At 39.0% G+C, this 22,795-nt stretch overlaps 1 protein-coding gene across 1 annotated transcript; it reads right to left on the bottom strand.

Annotated features, from left to right (window-relative positions):
• Positions 1 to 2,690: 2,690 nt before the first annotated feature.
• Positions 2,691 to 22,065, bottom strand: ODAD4 (outer dynein arm docking complex subunit 4). The gene is made up of 12 exons (XM_060783149.2): positions 21,918 to 22,065; positions 20,189 to 20,320; positions 18,096 to 18,249; positions 17,165 to 17,226; positions 15,138 to 15,300; positions 12,988 to 13,212; positions 11,755 to 11,962; positions 11,563 to 11,649; positions 9,817 to 10,013; positions 8,211 to 8,311; positions 6,044 to 6,122; positions 2,691 to 3,710 (listed from the first exon to the last, which is right to left on the bottom strand). Exons 1-12 carry the CDS (start codon positions 22,029 to 22,031, stop codon positions 3,325 to 3,327), a joined length of 1,908 nt encoding a protein of 635 aa, XP_060639132.2. The 5' UTR covers positions 22,032 to 22,065; the 3' UTR covers positions 2,691 to 3,324.
• Positions 22,066 to 22,795: the final 730 nt, after the last annotated feature.

The raw sequence follows: 22,795 nt of genomic DNA, 5'->3' as shown, positions 1-22,795 counted from the left end.
CTGGCTGGCTGGGTAGCCTGCCTTGCCGCTTGTGTGTTGTTGCTGCTGTTGGGGTTTGGGATGGAATGGCAGCGCAAGGGTTGTGTGTGGGTGACTAGTGGGGGGGGGGGGGGGAGGAGAAACATGGAGGAACCAAAGCACTCACTCCAACATTTTAAAAAGCCAACGTTGTAGCTGGCCTCAGTGTTTTTTAGTTTGTGTTGCACATTGCCTCAAAAGAACTAGAGAACTAGATCTCCCATCAATTCAAGCCACTCTTTAAACACAAACTCTCCTTCTTAAAGTTGTGAAAGCTTCCAAGGCAAAAAGGGCAGGGCTGTTTGCTATTTTCTTTGTTTGCTGTGAGTTGCCTAATAAGACACTACAAATCCCATACTTTCAAGTCTTGCGTATTGCGCAATCATGGCTGCCATTAATGAAAGGATTCGGAAAGTTCTGATTTTTTTTTTCTGAAAAATTCAGAATTCAATTCCAAATCGAAACACCAGTGCCCCCTACATCCAAAATGAGGTTTGAACCATTTTTTTAATCAACCAAGCTTACTGGGTAGCCACAGAATAAAAAGCAAAAGCTGGAAAGTAAAAAATGAAACTGGTAGGGAGAATGGGATGCCTTGAGGAGAATGCCTTGAGTGGCTAAAGCTCCTAGGAAGCACATTTCCTTTAGAGGAGGGAGGCTACACTGCAACATTTTGGTGCAGTCCCACTGATTTAATTCCAAGTTTAGCTGGGTAATGAATTGGGAATAATTTTGTTTTACACCAATGAAGTGCATTTGAGTATGGAGCCTGGTTGTCTCATGTTGCTGCTGTCAGTATCAAAAATATCTTTTAACAAACTTTGCTTTGTTTTGCTGCTTTTTGTCTCTTGACGAAACTATAAATTGCATGAGTGGACCTGTCAGGAATAGTAGATAATCAAATATAGATGATTTGGCTAAATAAGTATGTAAATAGAGCTGCTAGTATACAAGTGGTTACAACAGAAAATATGTCCCTGGTTGGCCTGTTCCAGCTGTAAATCTTTATATGCTGTTCTTATTCCAGTAATGTTTATACACTACGTCCAATGAACCTTTCTAGCCTGCACAATGACCACTGTAACACTGGGAGGATGTAGAAGTGTACTGCTTGGAAATTCTGCAAAATAAGATGTGTTTTAAAAGCTTTACAGGTCTATTACATTTGGGAGAAAAAGCAGTGTCATGTATAGTCCCTATATATGAATGTCCACAAACACATGACTGTTGCTCTACCAGAATTGTACATGGTATCCTATATATGGTTATAGCATAGATATATAAAGGCTTATTCCCTAATCAACCGCAACATAATCAGAGCAGCTGCACACTGGGTCAGCATTTCCATTGAGCCATCCATGACAATGCCAAGATTTTTTTCCTTATCATTGACTGCCAGCTCTGATCAATCACAAGTGTGCAAAGTTGGGGGAGGGCTTTGCCAATTTACATTTGTTTCCACTAGAGTCAATTGAGCTACACGTGCCATTTTATGTCTAATTTGCAAGTATGGATACAACCTTCTACAACTCTTTATTGGCTTTTTTAAAAACCATCCTAAATAATTTGGTTTTATCGCTAAACTTTAGCCATGCCCATACTGACTCCAATTTCAGATCATTTATGAGCAAGTTAAATATATGTCCCAAGAGATAAAACATGGGTGAATGAGCATGCAAAACTATGTCTAAATATTCCTTGCATAAGAAAACTGTGAAATCCATGGGGTTGCCATAAGGCGACACATGGAAAGTATAGTCTGACAGCTATATTTTTCCCAACACAAAATAATTCAAAAGAAAGCAACTGCCAAAATCTGCCAGTGCAACAAGGTCAGGATGCAGTTCATCATTATTGTGGCCCCACCAACTAGCTCTCATTTATGGCTAGTTGCTTCTACTATCCTCTCATACTCCTTTCTGTTGGAAGCGGTAATGCAATATAATAATAATAATAATAATAATAACAATAAGGTATTATAATTATATATTTATATGACATGTAATATTACTAATAATATTACGATATAGTGGTATGGTGCATAATAGCAATGTTTAATGCTGATATTGTACTATGCTAATAATATAATATATTGTATGTAATATATACCTTGTAAGCTGCTCTGAGTCCCCTTTGAGGTGAGAAGGGTGGCATATAAATGTCATAAATAAATAAATAAATAAAACAGAGGGGAAATGGCACTATTGCCAATGTCACTGCTGTACTGAGCCAGCTGCTCTTTAAAAGTCCTGGTCCTTGGTCTTCAGAGTAAGGCTGTACTGGAGAAGCAGGACTTGAGAAATCATTTATATTGTAGTTCCCTCTGCTCATACTATAACACATGGACCTGAAGACTTACAGCCAGGATGTAGTAAATAGGGTAGGATAGAAATAAAGTCTCATTCATTCACTTATTCATGCATTTTCCTCTACCTTATTTTTTTTACTTTGTCTTCCAAAGGAGGGTAGATAGATACAGTGGAAGACTAGAGAAAGGGAATAGTGGAGTGGAAGGAAAGATCAGAGCTATGTGGTAGTAGTGTGAGTAGTAGTGGTGTTTTATCTCTAATCTGCCTTTCCTTAATTTTCTGAAAGGAGAGAGGCAGCAGCAGAGATTTGCTTTCTCTCAACATTACTCTTGGAAATCAACAATAATGAATTTGGGAATTCTTTATTTGTGCAGGAGCATACTCCTATAGTTTTGTTTTTAATCTAAAATACAAGTAGCCCTCTATATTTTCATGTATATAAACCCCTTGCCCCAAATTAAAGCAACAAAACTGTGAGGGCATTATTGCTGCCTCAGAAATGCTTCCTGGTCTCACTACAGTTGTCCACTGGAGATAATTTTGTGGATGTATCTACGTACTAGGCAATTTGAGCCCCCCAAAACCTTTAAATTGCCTTCTCCACAACTTTCCCAATGCTTGTTGCTCCTCTACATTCAATATGGCATTAACTAATATATGAAATTATGCAATCAGCTAGTTAGCTTGCAAAAAATATCTATCGTAATTAATCCAGTTGATCAGGGGAAAGCAAATATTGCAATATCTAACCACAGGCAACATTTGATATATCTTTAATGGCCAAATGAATTCCTGAATAACCTAGACAAATTCTAGATTTTCAAGTGTTTTACATAAAATTATGCATTTCTTAAATTCCCCTAAAATCTCAACTGAAAAGTGTTTTATTTTCAAGGTACTGAAAGCACCACAAGTAGGCTAGGTAGAAAAAATATTGAACTGAAACAATTCCAAGCTTAAAAAGCAAGCGTCCCTATGAGCAAAACTTTCACAGGCCTCATCCTGGTAAATCCTTGCTTGACTTTTCTGTGTCATCTTCTTCTGTTCTCTGAGTTTCTCCCCCTGTTTCTCCTGGTCTCTCCTCTTCCTCCTCTTCCTCCTCAGATTCTCCTTGAGTCCGTTCTCCCTCTCCCTCTTCTATCTCCCCATCCTCAGATGTAAACGTTTCTCCTCCCTCTGAGCTTGATACCTGTTTTTCGCCTTCTGACTCAGTTATGTCATACTCTTCTCTTTCTTCGCCTTCTTCTGTGGTGTCCTCTTCTGGTTTTAAATCATAGATATCTCTTTGGCTGTCTTCTTCTTCTTCTGCTTCTGCTTCTTCTTCTGCTTCAGCTTCTTCTTCTGCAATCGCTTCTTCCTCTTCTTCTTCCTCATCTTCCAATTCTATAGAAGATACAGAATTTCAAAACTGATCTTCTCTACAATTGTGTACCCCAGTGGCTCCTACCATCTGGTTCACAGACCACTGGAGATCTATACATTGGACTTTGATGCCTATCTGAATGTAAAGGGGCCTGGCAGGGACTTATGAGATTTTTTTTATGTGCTTATGTCTTCTTTCTTTTTATGTTATACATATTCAAAACAAATTGTTTAAGTGATGATTCGCAAAGTCCTTTGACAATGATGATGTGGGTCCACATAGAGGAAAGGGGTGGGAGTTGCTAGTTTAGCCTACTCTGACCTTTACAGTTTAGGGTTACTCAGAATCTGTTCTTATTGTGATGAGGCTGTGAGGAAGGACAGGTTAAAACAATACTATTTCCAAACTAGGGGAAGACTAGCATAGTCTAGGACAAGACTCATCACCTGGATTTTACGTTGTTTGTTTTGGGCTTCTTGATGAAGTATCTTTGTCTTATGTGACTGATCTTTGAAAATTTGGTTACATGGTTAATTGAGGAGTAAAAGGAATGGAGTTAAACGAACTAATCCTCAAGTCTTTATTTCCAGAAAAATAAAGAAAAAGAGTAATGATGGCACATTCATGCGAGTTAAAATCAGGGCTCATTACCAAAGTAGTTCAAGAATAACATCAAACAATGTGTAAAATGTATAGTGAGCCATGAGCAAAAGCAAGTCTGTAGACCTGCCTGTGCAACAATGAGAAAGAAACTGGTGAAATTCTACCATCTACTGGTCAGCGGCAATATAACACCTCCAGCTATGTAAAAAGTTAGATCTACACTGCCGTACAATGAAGATTTTCAGTTTTAACTGCATTATATGCGTCTACAGTGACCATATAATGCATATTCAAACTGCATTTTATGGCAACATAGGTCCAAAGTCTTTAAGGCATCTCCATATCAACCCTTGACTTATTTTCCCTTGTTTACTCTCTTTTACAAAGTTTCTCAAGCACATAATTAATGAATTGGTGCATTCCGATGCTTACTGTGTTGCACTTGTTCTGTGAGTTATTTTAAAATGTAAAATGCTGTTAGAGAGCCCATCTGTCCAATGGCAAAAACTGGGATTTCCCAAAGCATTTGTTACTTTAATTGCAAGTATATTGATTAATAATAATAATAAAATTTTATTTATATACTGCTCTATCTCCCCTAGGGGGACTCAGGGCGATTTCCACAAAAACATAAAACATACTGAGTAGCCATTAAAATATAAACATAACCTATAAACACAATCCTACGCATTGACACAACCGATTCCACATTATTCCATTGTGCAAATGAGTTACTAATGGCGCTACCTACATGTGGGCTGGACAGTTTGAAAGGCTGGTCGGGCTCATGTAATAATAATATTATATAATATATAGGTTTAGCCTATTTTATAATTTGTTGGGTAACATGGTCTTGACAATGAACCCATTCTTACCTCAACTATGTTTTGTTCCAGATGGGATAGAGCATTTTAAATATTGGGCCAAAATACAATGTGAGCTCAGAAACACATTGGTATTTTCAGCTCCTCCAACATACAGTATTTTTAGCTGCTTAAAATAAGCTCTAAAACATTTTCTAGATCATTAGAGCAAGTTTTAGGGATGCTAAACCTGGTGTAAACAAATAAATACCTAGATTTTTCTTTTTAAACAAAGTCCAGCACTGGTTAGAGTCCCTGGGTTCACTATATTTTTAATCCTGTTTTCCGCATAACAGGAATGCAAAAGAAATATCTTCCAAATGATGTTGAACAGGGCTGCTAACAATTGCAGTGCACTATTAGAGAGCCCTACATTCTGTTGTCATGTATACATATGGAAAAAAAACAACATTATTGTCCTATTTGGGCACTTTTATAATTCTTGCTCTGTCCCTGTCTTTGGTATTGTTGTATGTGTAAGGAGCCATCTTTTTCTCCATACTACTACATGATATTTTGGGCATCATTCATAGTATGTCATAGAGGTTCTTGAAAATCCTTGGGAACTTGCTAGTTTTCACTTATATTTAATCTGGAGTTTTCTTCATATTTAATTTCAAAAACCATGTACAAGAAGTGAGGGGCAAGGCATTGCCCTATGGAACCCTAGGAAACTCCAAAACCTGCTTAATAAGCTGATTGGTTTATACCATACAAAGTAAGATATAATTCAAAATGTGTAAAATCATCTGTATGCAACAGGATTAGTAACTAACAGAAAAGTTTTAGATACTTAATATCACCCTGGCAGCTTAAAAACAGTGTTGGGGACATACCAAGTCTTTCTTAGTCCTCACTTAAATATAAAGCAAAGTGCATAAACAAACCTCCCAATTCACGCAACCTCTCACGTCTCTGCTCTTCTCTCAATTCTTTGATATATCCTTTGTTGGTATCATCCAGGGCCTGTCCAAAAAAAAAAACAAAAAACCAAAATACCTAAATGGGTACTAGGCAGGCCTTGTGAGAAACTCTCTTCCCACAAATATGGTTTCATTCTTTAATGTGCAGTTTGCATACAGCAACATTGTTATTAGTATGTATCTTCACAAGAGAAGACTCATAACCAGGATGGTGGGGGATAGGAATATTGTTACTGTTTAAAGAACGATGACACAAGGAAGGAATGCATCTGTTGGAGCAAGTCCAGTTACTTGGGACTTGCTATTTATCCTGTGGCCAGGAAATCAGAAGACGCTTACTTCTTGGGAGGAGAGCAATGTCCAGTCTCAATAAAATAGTGAAGAGTAGAGACATCAGACTGGCAACAAAGATCCGTCTAGTCAAAGCCATGGTATTCCCTGTAGTCACCTACGGATGTGAGAGCTGGACCTTAGGGAAGGCTGAGCGAAGGAAGATCGATGCTTTTGAGCTGTGGTGTTGGAGGAAAGTGCTGAGAGTGCCTTGGACTGCGAGAAGATCCAACCAGTCCATCCTCCAGGAAATAAAGCCCGACTGCTCACTGGAGGGAAAGATACTAGAGACAAAGCTGAAGTACTTTGGCCACATCATGAGGAGACAGGAAAGCCTAGAGAAGACAATTATGCTGGGGAAAGTGGAAGGCAAAAGGAAGAGGGGCCGACCAAGGGCAAGATGGATGGATGGCATCCTTGAATTGACTGGACTGACCTTGAGGGAGCTGGGGGTGGTAACGGCCGACAGGGAGCTCTGGCGTAGGCTGGTCCATGAGGTCACGAAGAGTCGGAGACGACTGAACGAATGAACAACAACAATTTAATAGTAGGATAGTCAAGACAGTCGTGGCACATAAACCAGTTGACTAATTGGCAAGGGAAACTGTTACATAGGTCAGATGAATTGTATCATCATGTCACTTTGAGTCCCATTCGGGGGAGATAAAGCAAGGTAATAATAATAATGATGATGATGATGATGATGATGATGATGATGATGTCTGTTTGGTATCAGGTAGATTGCAGAGAAGGGGATCACTGAATCAATAAAATTGTTCAACCACAGTATTAGGTACGGGTCCATACACAGCTTTTAGAACCCTGCTGAGAGTAATTACAGATCTTTCTAAAACAGCATCCTGCTTCCAACAGAAGTTTCTACAAAGCCCTTAAATTGAGGGACCTTCTCATCATTATTTTTCCTTGCATCAAGAGGTAGACTGCCTCTGAAAAAGGAGGTTGAATTTCTCTATCATGGCCAATTAAATCTTAGAAGAACTGTCGTCTAAGCCTCTTTGATCTTCAAAATTCAGACTCTTTCTCTTCACCACAACCTTTAAGAAATCACATCCCTCATCCATTTCTAGATGTGCCACTTTCCTATCATTCAGAACTAATACTGGAACAGCACATCGCCTATGACACAGATGCCGTATTCATGCTGCACCAATGTCTTTCTGAGCAATTTTTTCATGCTGCTCCCCAAGCCTTGCTCTAGCAGCAACTCTATTCCCTTTTCTCAGTTCATATTTATTTATGTACTGTATTTCTTCATTTCTAAGAGGCACTTTCCCCCCATATATAAACACACACACGTATATTATGTAACACACACACACACATATACTAGTGTGTGTTTGTGTGTGTATATATATATATATATATACACACACATACATACACATATTATGTTTTATACACACGCACATACGCGCGCACACATGCACACACTTAGATTTATGTGTGTATAGTTTTTTCTGTTGGTGGTACTGAAATTTATGTGCATCTTACAATAGATAGTGTCTTATAATCAAAGAAATACAGTATGTTTATGGATGTTTATATCTCCATGATCATTGTCAGTGACTTTTCAACCTTCAGGTTGTCGCTACTGAGTCTACAACTAGCCAAAGTATCATAGGCTTATAGTTCTCTTTCAGCAATGCGGGTGAGATCATAACTCATGTTTTTGGAAGCCCTAGCCCTGAATTTTACCAAACATAATTATTCATCCTAGCCTCCAGCTCCAATCCTTTCCCGCCCCAGGAACACTCTATTTGACTTATAGACAGTCACTTACAATAATGATTGCCTGCCGAGCTGCATCATTATGGATACGTTTTGCCTTCTCCAGAGCCGCCTCGAAGTATTCAACAGCTGAGTGGAAATTCTCCAGCTTCACTGTGTATTAACAATTGTGTTTGTTTATTTATTTGTTTTAAAAGGCAAAGTAAAAAAAAACTGTAAACTTCAGAAAGCCTACTCAAATAATCTTCTGTCTATGTAATGCATTGCTAGATGATTACTGGAACTCTGACAAGTACAAAACACCTGTTAATACTACAGTTGACTACTCCCTTCCCCCTTTTATGGTTCTGACTTTTGCAGATCTGATTATGCACATATTTGATTACAATGTTATCTCTAGCTCCTCCAGTGTGACTCTATAGACTACTTCCTTATTTAATATTGGAAGACCTAGAGTTTTATAGAGAGAAAACTCTAGGAATCTTTGAGTCCTCTGATGGTGAACTTATAGCAGGCATTGACTATATAAGAATCCTGGAGACTTAGAAAATTATAGAGAGGTATTCTCTCAGGTTAAAAAAATAGCAATTTGTTTATTCACAATTTTTCATTTTCACAGGGAGTCCTCTGTCCCTAATCTCAGTCAATATGGAGACTTAACTATATGTTTTCTTATATTTTGCAGTGCAACAAAAGTTCAGGATATTCTTCATTCATTTTCATTTTTAGTATCTGTCACTTTTTAGGCAGATAAAAAGTACCATGCCAAATCATACCAGAGGTTTATTTGACCCAGAATTCTGGTCTCAACTGTTATCCAGATAGCACAATGCAAAGCCCACATGTAGGATTTGAGAATAACAGAACTCCCCATGCATGTTACTCAGAAACTGGTATATACAGGCATACTACTTTCCACACTGGAGAGATATATATATAACTATCCTATCTGGCAGCCATTGATAGCCTTATCCTTTTTAGTGCTTGTGCCCCAGGCAGCCAACAAAATGTACTAGAATTGTATTCCCTGGAATACAGGAAATAAAATCCCTAGTTGGCTAAGGCTGCATCTACAGTGCCATATAATGCAGTTATATGCATATACCCATATAATGCAGTTGAATGCAGTTGAACTGCATTATACAGGTCTACACTGACCATATAATGCAGTTACAAACAGCATTGTATGGTAGTGTATTTCCAGCCAAAGTGTCTTTCTACAGCTCTTCCACAAGTTGTGGATCTCTTAAATACAGTGAAGTGAGCACCATGGTGTTTCTGGTACTCCAGACAGCTGCCTGGCTTGCCTTGTTAGTGGCCCTTTTTCACATACACACTTTGCCAGCATGTTTGCTGACACAAGCTCTATCCTGAAAGACAAGTAGAAGTTCAACAGAGGCAATATTTCCAGAGCTTGGGAAAATTTCTCTTTAGAACTGCAGCTTTTAAAACATGTAGTGAACTGTAGTACAAAAAAAGTTTTCCGAACTCGAAATATTCTACAAGAAGCAATGAATCCTCTTGTTAAACTGGTCCATCACACAGCCAAATAATGGTAAATGAGCTTCTGTCTGGCAAGAACCAACAGTCCTATTGCACTGGGGACACAACCCTGTTGGTAAGGAAAACTGTTGACATTTGTCCAACACTGCTTTCACCTTGTGCTTGTGCCACCAACACGCCACCATTGAGCTGCCATTCAATATCCCCCTCCTCCTCTGCACATTGCAAAGACCTCTCGCCATAGTCCCGGGCTTCAATGGCTCTATCAAGCTCGAGGTAACATCTCCCAATTTCATGAAACAGCCATGTCTTCTCCAAATTGCTCTTCACAAGTGGAATCTTCTCTTCCCAGCTTTGTAAAATAGAACAGAAAAATTTAGCTTGCTTTGGTAGCTTTCTAGATCTTTTGAAGACCAATCTTTTCCCCTGTCTGTAGTCACATCTCTTCTTTATGTCCCTATTAGGCTCATCACTGCAGCAAAAGCCACCCCCCCTTCCTTATTTCCTTATTTTATTTGGAACTAAATTTGTTTGTATTTTATTTTATTTGGAAAGAAAAGCTAAAAGCCTTTTAGCTTTTATTTCCAAACAGCTGCTCAAGAGAAACCTGCAGCATTCCAGGTTTCTCTTGAGGTTTAAACACTCAGCAGCTTGCCCCAGAAGCCTCCTAGGCCAGGTCTAGAAATCAGTGACATGCAACAGAGAGTGGAAAGTGGAAGTGAGGAAGGGTAAAGCCTAACTGCAGTTGTTAGTCAGGGTCTGGGACATATAAATATGAGAACCACAATATTCATAATGGTTTGCTTCCAGGACTCACCACAGATGTTAAAAAAATGTGGATGATCATGCCGCATATTACTAAATGACAGTGAATGAACATGCTTCAGCATGCCTGCAATTACATCACCACCATTTACTAATATGGAGTTCTAGAAATGCAGGATCCAGATTCTAAACATCCCAAGAATCCTCTATAATGCCATTAGCAAAAGGTCTCAGTTCAGCAGAAAATCCTTGTTGTAATTCCTCATCCAAAGCAACCCTTCTACCCTCCATGGATAATTTTCTGCACTCCTTGGCAAATTGCTTCCCAGGTTACTGACATTCAGGAAATCTGTGATCTTCCAAATATTATGACAGTACAAATCCACTTTTACTGGACCAGTTGTCTTGACAATGGGATTTAGAATCCATATTTATTTATTTATTATAGCATTTATATGCTGCCCTTCTCACCTCGAAGGAGACTCAGAGTAGCTTACAAGTAATATACAATACAATAAATAAAATATCTTCCTGGACCCCTCTTTACTCTGGTCCCAAAATAGCAGTTGGTGTTGGGGGGAAAGGCTCCCAACTTATGACACTGAAGACAAGATGGCACTATCTTCTTTGCCCCTCTCTTTACTCTGGCCCCAGAGCAGCAGTTGGTAAGCCATAACTTTTCCATCTCGGTGCTAGGTGTTCTCCTATTCTAGACTTATGTCTCATCTTCTCTATGTGACACTACCATTTGTGCAATCAACCCTTCATAGCAAGTTCTTAGTATACCATTGCTTTCTTTTAACTCTTATTGATTCTACCAAAGATTTGAAAGGTTTCATTGTTTACACATCACTGCTCCTCCAAAAATGAAACCATGGCAGCTAAATAAATTTCAGTTTATACTGTTATAGAACTGAGCTATAGTAAATTGTTTGACTTTAGATCAGGGTTGGGAAGGCAGGAATTATGCAATCCTCCAGATGTTGTTGAATTACAACTGCTAGCATTCCTCATTATGTTACACTGCGGGGAGTTACAGCTCATCAACATCTGTTCATCAACAATTCCACCTTATTTTAGATTGTGCCCAATGTAGAAGACATGGAAAACCTTATTAGCTATTGACTTCAACCTACGTTTCAATGGCTTCCTCGTATTTTTTCATGCGGGCGTAGACTCGTCCAATATTGTCCAGGGCTCTAGAGACAGCATCAATCAAATTACTGCAGGAAAGAAAAAAGCAAGAGATCTTAAAAGTGGATTGCTACCTCAAAATATCCTTGGTTATCTGTGACCCACCTTCCTTCTCCAACCTGGTACTCTCTTACTTTTCTCTGGCAATATCCAGGTCCACCTGGTGACTCAGTAAAGCTGCCTCCAAGTTTCCCATATCAATCTGAGCATTTCCAATACAGCTGTAGAGGTTTCCAACCAGCTCATTCCTGTTAGGAATCTCATCATCATCAAAACCTTGAATCTTTTTTAGTACTTGCTCAGCTTTCTGCCAGCTTCTTCCAGGGCAACCACTGGTGAGCACTTGTTGGTGAAGAGAGGAAAAAAGAAAACATGGGTACAATTGCACTGACAAATGTTGGAAATATGGGAAAGAAAATGGCACATTTTACCACATGTGGACATGCAAAAAAGTTTTTAAAACTACTGGAAACAGATTAATGTATATCTCAAAAAGATGTTAAACACAAATTTCAAAATGACACCACAAATCTAACTTTTGAACATGCCAGATGAAGAATTAGAAAGGAAATTTGGGGGGAAATTGTTTTATGTGACAGTGGTAGCCTGAATAGTATATTCTAGATATTGGAAAATCTCAGAGGTACCTCCCTTAGAAGAATGGGAAAAATACATTACAGATTTGCTAATAATGGACAAAAAACTACTCTTAAAAGGAGAATTATTAGAGAACTTTGTTAATGAATGGCAACCAGTGATTCAACATCTCAATGTAAAATTAAACTAAAAATGTACATAGGGCATCTTATAAGACTATAGGCAAGGAGGAAGAGGATACTAATTTAGAGGCTATGATGCTTTTATATGTACTATTCAAATAGAAGACTGTGACCCCTTAAAGAAAAGATTATGGAACAGGTATAGCTGGAAAATATTGCAATGTACACAACAAACACAAATGTATGACTATTTCAATAAATAAATAAATAAATATTTTAAAATACATTGTGTTTAGATTTAATTGTTCCCCTCAAATATGTCTCTCATTAAACATCTCCCCCATTCAAGGTTTTGGTTCCAACAAACAACAGGCTATGACTATTTCAAATGTTTTTCAGGGTCTCCAAACGGCACGGCCAATACTGAAAATAGAATCTCTGTATAGGTGCAAGAATCATATATATGCCACAAAAGTACATATCCAGGGTGTAAACCACAATCAACCACAAAATACATGAAGGTCTCTCAATCATATGTGTGCAATGGTGGAACACACTCTGCTAAAATTCCCTTTTATCTGGAGAGTGAAATAGTCCTTGAAATAAAGTTTCTTTCCATAGGTACATTTTATCATCTAAGCCACTTACACATATCAATGTCCTCCATGCTTTTCAGGATATATCTAGCTACTTCAGAGGGTTTCCGCTTTTGATCCCTGGTCCATCTCTGAAGCATCAGTTTTCGGTCTCTGATTCTGGCATATATAGGTTTCTGCTGTTGCCAGAAATCCGTGCGGGTGTCCAGGTAGGAAAGTCCTTCTTGGATCAAGCTTCCAACAGTTACCCCTTGCTTTGTAGTGCTTTTTATCAAGTCTACAAGAAGAAAAAGGAAAGAAAGAATCATTTGATAGTTTATCAAAGTGGTTGGGTTTCAAGCAGATGTCTTCTAGAATATACAATTCTGTCTTTACTGAGATACGTGCATGCAATAACAGTTCCACATACAACACTAGCTTTTATTTAATACAGGGGTCCACAAAGTAAGGCCAGTGGGCCAGATGTGGCCCTCCAAGGTCATTTACCTGGCCCCTGTCATAAACTTTAGACTTAGGTTTGCCCTAAGTCTGAAATTACTTGAAGGCACATAACAATCCTAATTAACTTGACCATTTCATCATCCAAAAGTAGGCCCGCACTTCCCATTGAAAGATGGGTAAGTTTATGTTGCTGAAAATTGTTTTTCATTTAAAATATTTTTTTGTCTTTCATTGTGTTGTGTGGGGTTTTTTTGGGGGGGGTTTTTTTTTTTTTTTGCATTACAGAGAAGACATGTGCAGTGTGTATAGGAATCAGTTCATTTTTTCCCAAACTATAGTTCACCCCCCAAAAATCTGAGGAACCATGAACTGCCCCCCAACTTAAAAAGTTTGAGAATCTCTGGTTTAATACATAATTCAAAGATTTATATCTGCTCTCAAGTGTGAATACCATCAAGGCACATAGCAATAAAACTGATGAGGTAGTCTATACATCAGGGTCCTCAAACGTTTTAAACAGAGGCCCAGGTCACAGTCCCTCAAGTTGTTGGAGGGCCGGATTATAATTTGAAAAAAACATAAATGAATTCCTATCACATTGCACATATTTTAATTGTAAGTGGGAAAAAAACACTTAAAGACAATACAATAATTAAGATGAAGAACAATTTTAACAAATATAAACTTATTAGTATTTCAATGGGAAGTATGGGCCTGCTTTTGGCTGATGAGATAGGATTGTTATTGTTGTTATGTGCTTTCAAGTCATTTCAGACTTAGGTTGACCCTGAGCGAGGGCTGGGTAAATGACCTTGGAGGTCCGTATCTGGCCCCTGGGCCTTAGTTTGCGGACCCCTGCTATACATAAGGTGAACCCATGGTTAATATTACATGAACAACAATGAGGCAAATTTGCTTTGTGCATTCACCCTCCACATGTTTGGTACTTCCAGTTTCCTCCTTCCCACCCAAGTTTGAAACAAATCATCATTTGTTTCATTCATTGAGCAAAAGATTGCTTGCTTGACTCACAAATGCAAACCATAAATCATAATCATTTGCTAACCAAGGGGGAAAATCGCAACTTGCTAGGTCAGACGAAATGCCAAACGATGGTTTGTCTCTAATCAAGATCAGTGGAAAGAATCAAAGTATTTGAGTGGACTAGAAAGTATGTGTTCCCAAAGCTCTTTGATGTTTATATATATAATGTAAAATTGAGGTTTGGCATTATATTTGAGTCTCTTTGCATATGGCCCTGAGTATGGCACTGCTCTGTCTGTAAGAAACCTCACAGAGACATGTTGTTCATAACCCTTAGGGCAATAGCTTTCAAAATCTTTATCTTCAGTGACACATTCTATGTTCACTGCGTTCATTTTTCTTTAAAAGGAAGTTGACAAATTCCAAAAAACGATGGGGCACGTCAGAAAATATAAACAGTTAATGTAAAGCACCAGCAAGGCCTTTTTTACTCTGCTATCTGCTGTATGAATTCAGTGAACATCCTACTTATAAGACACACCCATAGCTATACTTTTCTGGTACAATAAAACGGTTTTTGTGGATATCTACCTGCTTTTGTTGATCTCACTGAAGAATTCCAAAACACAGCTTAGGAAATCCCTATAAATCATAGCATCCCTGCAACCCACAGAGATGATCATAGGAAAGGGAAACTTGCAACTATAGAATAACTTGAGAGACTCACAGGTCTGAGGCTCCCATGTCCAACACTACCAAAATGGAGAAAAAGATAACCTTCATCCTTGAGCAATTTCTCCAGAAAAGCCTTGTCAACATAGAGTTCCCCAAGGAGTTGCCGTTCGGTCTTCTCATTTCTTACAGGTTCCTGTTGTTTACTTAGGTATTTAGCATCCTTTTTGGTAAATTTGATAGTAAGCTTCTGTTTTGCTTTTCTGGCCTGTCAGAATAGAAAATGGTGGGAAAATATTTACAATGACAAAGACTACTTTTCCTATATTTTGCTGTAACACTCCTCTGTGAAATAGGAACTAGACAGGCAAGCTAATTTATCCTTTATTTCACTGATTTGTTTAAGTAATTATATCCTGCTTTTCTCCCAACGTAACACAAGGTGGCTAAATATTGCAAATTACACGCTGGTCTGTTTTAAAATATCTTCATAGAATAAACAAAGTCATGAGATATTGTAACTGATCATTTAGAACCCTGAAACATTCAGAAAAGGCTTAAGATACAATATAGCCAAAGTTAAGAAATTCTAGCACCAATAACTTAATCACACAGTCTTCTGCTCTAACATTCTTCTGCCTGCTATAGCACCACTTATATTTTCTCACATGAAGAAACTGGTGAAAAATGAGGAGAATATATTCCAAGCCATTAACTAATACAAGGGGGGTAGGAATTTTTCTCATATAGTTTTTTCACACTGGGTGTGAGAGAGCACCCTTCCTTAGTAGGTTGAGTTAATGCAGCATAAAAAAGAAATCAATTTGCACAGGAACAACAGAAAAATATCGACACACCTCTTCTTGGAAACAAGAGGGAAGTGTCAAGATGTTTACAAGGGATAATATTTCCTGTGTAAACACAGGCAGCCCTGTATTTCCAGTTTTAAAATCTTAAATTTTGCCTTCTCTTTGAAACAGCGCTAGCATGAACACAATTATTTAAACTGTTATATACATGTACCACACAATCAGAAATGTGTACCCTAGTACTCGAATCAATATGTCAACATCTTTGGACAGTAGCATGTTAAACAGTATTAGTGGGTTAGTTTGATTTGACTGGGCTGTTGCTAAGTTCTTTTTAGGACACTGCTACTCAAAGCAGTAGCCAATGGACAGGTGCTTAGCTTCTGCAGTGCCAGGCTTCCTTTTTTCAGTCCTTGAGAGTTGTAACTCTTTTTGGGAAATTAGATATCTTGGAAATGATCAAACAGCATATTTGCTATTATTGATATTACTACTACTATTACAACCACATTTATGTATATAGCAAAGGACAACTACCAAAACCTTGTTTTGCAGATTGCAATCTTCTTATCACAATATCTTCTTATCACAATAATTTAATAATAATAATTATAATAATAATTATTATTATTACCCGCTTCTCCTCATGGCTCGAGGTGAGTTACAATATCACTAAAACACACAATCATCTAAAAACATGCTGTAAAATACATGTATTGAAACATATTTATACAAAATATATATTAAAATAATGGGTTGCTGTGAGTTTTCCAGGCTGTATGGCCATGTTCCAGAAGCATTCTCTCCTGATATTTTGCCCACATCTATGGCAGACATCTTCAGAGGTTGTGAGTTCTATTGGAAACTAGGCAAGTGAGGTTTCCAACAGATCTCACAACCTCTGAGGATGCCTGCCATAGATGTGGGCAAAATGGCAAGAGAGAATGCTTCTGGAACATGACCATACAGCCCAGAAAACTTAAAGCAACGCAGTGATTCCAGCCCTGAAAGCCTTTGGCAACATATATTAAAATACACAGAACAAAGTTTAAACATAAGAGGCAAGTTTAAAAATAGTGATTTTAAATTATGCTATTCCTTTTTCATCCTGAGCAACATGCTCCTGGAGAGGGTTTGAAGCAGTGCTTAATACTCACTGGAACATTGACTTGAGGAGATATACAATGTACCATTACAACCTCTGCAAACCCTCACATTATCATCCCCTCTCCAACCTTTCCTAGTGCCTTGGGCTACTTGCCATGGTTTCTCTTCCCTCTTAAGTGAACAGCCAGACACCTAGTTTGGAAACAGAGACCATACCTCTGCCTGACGACTCAGAAAGCAGAGGTCCGGTCTGTTCTCGAGTTTCACAGAAGAAGGGCCTAGAAACAGAGAATATACTCTCAAGGGGTGAGAAAAGTTATAGAAAGCACTTGCTGCAAACAATGCCATGTAGTCATTTAGTAAAAAAGCATGCCTGAGTGGCAAGGAAAAATATTCCAATATCATTTTTATCTTTTTCTTAACCTTTTGTACATTTGCTATTTTTTCTTAAAATGACATGAAAGGCAACTCTATAAAATAATACAAATAATAAAATCATACTTCACATGAACTGAAGGTTTTTGCTATCTGTTTTGTTTTCAGTTTTTCCCAATGATTAGTCTTCTCCAATAATTTTGCCTTTTTCAATACTACACTGAAAAAGGCAAAATCATTACATGAAAAAACAATTATTAAATGGAAAAATGGGGGGGGGGGGAGAGAGCTCTTTTAGAATAAAGTTCCAATTACAATAAGCAGAGTCACTCCTAAATGGGTCCAGTTCTTTGCCCCACCTGATGTGATTAGTTAAGAAGATTGTCTCATTTTCATAATACAAATAATGCCCTGTCAACTTACTACCAAATTTAGTCCAGACTTTATTTTACTACTTACCTAAGATAGTAAAATTGGACTGTTTACCTCAGTCCAAACAAAGTACAAATGACAAAAATAATTCTGAGGGGTTTCCTCCTAAAATAAAGCTTTCCTATCTACCCGTCCTAAACAGTATTTCCATCACTGTTAGTATCCCTGTTATTATTTCATTTTTGGATATATTTTAATAGATTCTAAATATCTAACCATATTTATTTTTTGTTAACAATGTACCTTTCATTCATGTATGTCCTTTTTGGTCAAATGCAGGGCAACAAAAACAAATGTAATACTACCCCACCCCACCCCCAATAAAAATAAAATGACATACTTCCAACAGAATTTTCTATTGCCTCTTGGCATTTCTGAATGCCCAGTCTGAATTTCTGCAACTCTGGTCGAAGCTTGTGGCCTCGATGGTAAAAGACTAAGGCAAATTCAAAATCCCCCATGGTGTATAAGGCCTCAGCTTTCTGGTATAGTCCCTGTAACAAAGAACAAAATTAGAAGAAGAAAAAAGACATCATTGACATCATGTATGTCTGTATGAACAGCAAGCAACAACTATAAGAGTATTGCTTCTTCCTACATCCGATATTCTTCAAGATGCTTCCAACTCAAAGAGTCTGATCGCTGAGCACAGATGAAGGGCAGCTTCTCCTTTCTGTCTTCACCTTTGCAACTTTTATCTATCCTGAAGGGAGTCCTATCAAAGAATTCAACTCTGATTCAACTGCCCTAAGTAAAGGTAAACATTTCCCCTTGACATTAAGTCTAGTTGTGTCTGACTCTGGGGGGTGGTGCCTATTTCAATTTCTAAGCCAAAGAGCCAGCGTTGTCCATAGACGCCTCCAAAGTCATGTGGCTGGCATGACTGCATAGAGCGCCACTACCTTCCTGCCAGAGCAGTACCTATTGATCTACTCACATTTGCATATTTTCGAACTGCTATGTTAGCAGAAGCTTGGGCTAACAGCAGGCTCACCCTGCTCCCTGGATTTGAACCACCAAACTTTCGGTCACCAAGTTCAGCAGCTCAGCGTTTTAACCTGCTGCACCACCAGGAGTTCCCTCAACTGCGCTACTGAATCCCAAATAAATGCTGCATACAAAATATTTTTTTCTAAACCAGTTGGTAGCTACACTTTGTCCTTTGTGGGATGATAAAGTTGGGAGTCCAACTGCTGCTCTGGGTCCAGAGTGAAGAGAGGGCTAGGAAAACAGTTCCATCTTGTCTCCTGTGCTGTGCTTATAATGTAATATAATATATTGTATATACATATAATATTGATAATATTATAATGTAATCCCAGTAACTACAACTTTATATTGCATGTAATATTACTAGTAATATTACATGTAATTTTATTAGTAATATTGTAGGTGAACTACAATATTACTAATAATAGATGAACTATAAATCCCAGTAACTACAACTTTATATTGCATGTAATATTACTAGTAATATTACATGTAATTTTATTAGTAATATTGTAGGTGAACTACAATATTACTAATAATAGATGAACTATAAATCCCAGTAACTGCAACTTTATATTACATGTAATATTACTAATAATATTACAGTATAATGGTGTAGACCAATATAGTAATATACAGGCTGAGGCAGCATAACTTCATTTTTCAAAATGTGCGCCATTCAGTCGGTTGAAGACGTAGCAGAGCACTAATGGTCTTGTTCGAGAGGCGGAAGTTTTGTGCTGACACAGTTCAGTCACCATCATGCGTCATGGAACATCATGGAACAGTGAGGAGCGTGCTTTTGCCATTGAGCCCTACTTTTCGAGTAGATTTGGAGAGGCCGTCCCACTCTCCAGATTTGGCCCTTTATGATTCTTTGCTATGGGTTTTTTTAAAATCCCGGGTTTATGTGAACCGTCCAAGGACCCTACAAAATTTGACGACCAACATCCAGGAAGAAATTGCCAACATAACGCCTGCTATGCTGGCAAGAGTCATGACAAATGCTAGAAATCAGTTTACTCAATGTATGGATAATGGAGAGTGGGGGATGTCACCTACTTAATTTGATCTTCAAAACTACGTAAAACAAAACTTTAGGTATGTGCCTACATTATTAAAAAAAATAAAAAAATTCTGAGTCATACAATGGGTTTTATTAAGTTTTGAAAAAAGGAAGTTATGCTGCCTCACCCTGTATAATACTAATATTATGCTATGTTATATAATATATTGTATTTACATATTACTTGTAAGCTGCTCTGAGTCCCCTTCGGGATGAGAAAGGCGACATATAAATGTCATAGGTAAATAAATAAATAAATAAATAAGGAGAAAAATATCTATAACATCTTTCACATAATTCATCCAAAAATTCCTTAATGAACTGAGTAAGAGAGCCCTTAAGATTAAAGTAAGCCTCCTGATCTACTAGTTGCCCACCTTGGTAAATTCCTTGTCAGCTGCCAGCGAGTCTTCTGCATCCCTCAAGGCATTTTCCGTATCTCCTAGTCTTAGGTAGCACTTTGAGCGGGCCACAAGGCAGTTCCTGTCTGCTGGCTGGAGCTGCAGGGCCTAACAAACAAATATATGGTATTCACCGTCAATGGTATTATCACAGTAGCTAGCTGACCATTCCCTTTTCTTCTGCCTTTCACAGATGACAACAGAGATATCTTATGGTTCTCACAACTTCAAAAGGTGTACTCCCTCCAATATTGTGTTGGAGTTGGGTGCCACCTCTACGCAGATGACGCCCAACTCTACTACTCTTTTTCACCTAACTCCAAGGAAGCCCCTCGGGTGCTGGATGAGTGCCTGGCCGCAGTGGCTGTCTGGATGAGGATCAATCCTGAAGATCAATCCTGACAAGACAGAGGTCCTCCAGATCTGGGTATAGGGTGGCAACCTGTGTTGGATGGGGTTGCACTCCCCCTGAAGTCACAGGCCCGCAGCTTGGGTGTTCTCCTGGACTCATCACTTACGCTTGAAGCTCAGGCGTCGGCGGTGGCTGGGAGGGCCTTCGCACAATTAAGACATGCGCCAGCTGCGACCGTACCTCGTGAAGGTGGATCTGGCCAGGGTGGTTCATGCCTTAGTCGCCTCCAGAATGGATTACTGTAATGCACTCTACGTGGGGCTGCCCTTGAAAACGGCCTGGAAATTTCAATTGGTACAATGGGCGGCAGCCAGGTTGTTAACTGGTGCTCCTTACAGGGAGCGGTCAATCCTCCTGTTTAAGGAGCTCCATTGGCTGCTATTCATTTTCCGGTCCCAATTCAAGGTGCAGGTGCTTACCTACAAAGCCCTAAATAGTTTAGGACCCGCCTACCTGCGTGACCGCATCACTGTGTACGAACCCATGCGATCTCTTCAATCATCTGGAGAGGGCCTGCTCACACTCCTGCCTCCATCGCAAGTGTGATTGGTGGGGACGAGGGACAGGGCCTTCTCTGTGGTGGCTCCTTGACTCTGGAACTCACTCCCCAGGGACATCAGGCATGCCCCAACTCTGGCAGTCTTTAGGAGGAGACTGAAAACGTGGCTGTTCCAGTGTGCCTTCCCGGAATAAAGAAATAATTCCCAGCAAAATGCCCTTACCAATGCACTTTAACTACTGGATTGCGTTGGACTGCGCGCTCACTTCTTAAAACCCTCCTTCCAGATATATTCCACCTTGTTCATGCCTAGGGTTATTTTTAAATTTTAAATTACTACATTTGGCCCGGCCATAGGTTTTTAATCCTTGTGTGTTGTTGTTATATGTGATTTATATTAATTTGTATTGCATTGTATTGTTTTGTTTATCACTTTTCTGTTTTATTGTTGTGTTATTGGGCTTGGCTTCATGTAAGCCGCTCCGAGTCCCTTGGGGAGATGGTGGCGGGTATAAATAAAGTTTCATTATTATAGTTTTATTATTATTCTTAATGTTTTACAGTGGCACTACTTTAAACTAAATTTCAACTCTCATTGCCATGGCGCAATGCAATAGAATCCTGGGATTTGTAGTTTGATGAGGCCCACACACTATTTGGCAGAGAAGGCTAAAGGCCTTCCAAAAGTACACCCACATAGCATTAAGACTTGGCACTTAAAGTGCTGTCAAACTGCATTAATTCTACAGTGTAGATGCCCCCTTGTTCTCCCGTCCCTTCCCGAATATTCTCACGTAGGTGTAGCAGGCGAGGGCTTTGGTAAGCTCTCCTCGCTGGCTGAGCATCGTCCCTTCCGCCATGAAGCTGGGGAAGGTCCCCCGCAAAGCGTCGCCCTCCGAGTCCACCATCCTTAGAGCTGGCAAGGCCGAGGAGGACGCTGCAACGTTGCTTGGCAACGCGCTGCTTAGCAACGCCAGCACTTCCGGAAACCCAACGGGTCCTCGGAGGAGTCAAAAAAGTTGAGCAACGCCAGGAGGCGGCTCCTTTGCGTTGGCTGTCTTATAGTTCCATCCCTTCCCATTGTTGCACTCCCGCCAAAATGTGATCCTTGCTTTCTCTTTGGCTGTCCTCATTACTAATAGAAATCAATGAGACAACCAATATCAACCAAATCAATCAAACTTTAGAGAGTTGTAGTTGCTGGGATATATAGTTCACCTGCAATCAAAGAGCATTCTGAACTCCACCAATGATGGAATTGGGCCAAACTTAGCACACAGTTCTCCCATGACCAACAAAAAACACCAGAAGGGGTTGATGGGCACTGACCTTGAGTTTAGAAGTTGTAGTTCACCTACATCCAGAGAGCATTGTGGGCTCAAACAATGATGGGTCTGGACCAAACTTAGCAGGGATACTCAATATACCTAAATAAGAACACAGATGGTGTTTGGAGGAAATAGGCCTTGACATTTGGAAGTTGTAGTTACTGGGATTTATAGTTCACCTACAATCAAAGAGCATTCCGAACCCCACCAACGACAGAATTGGGCCAAACGTCCCACACAGAACCCCCATGACAATTAACTGTTTATTAATTGTGTAATGTGTTAGGTTGTTAACTGTTTCTATACTGTAGCACTGAATTTTTGCTGTTCGTATTTGTTGTGAA

Source organism: Anolis sagrei, chromosome 6 (genome assembly GCF_037176765.1).
Source record: "Anolis sagrei isolate rAnoSag1 chromosome 6, rAnoSag1.mat, whole genome shotgun sequence".
Classification (NCBI taxonomy): Eukaryota; Metazoa; Chordata; class Lepidosauria; order Squamata; family Dactyloidae; genus Anolis; species Anolis sagrei.
Note: the sequence above shows the minus strand (reverse complement) of the source record. Positions and strands in the feature narration are given on the sequence as shown.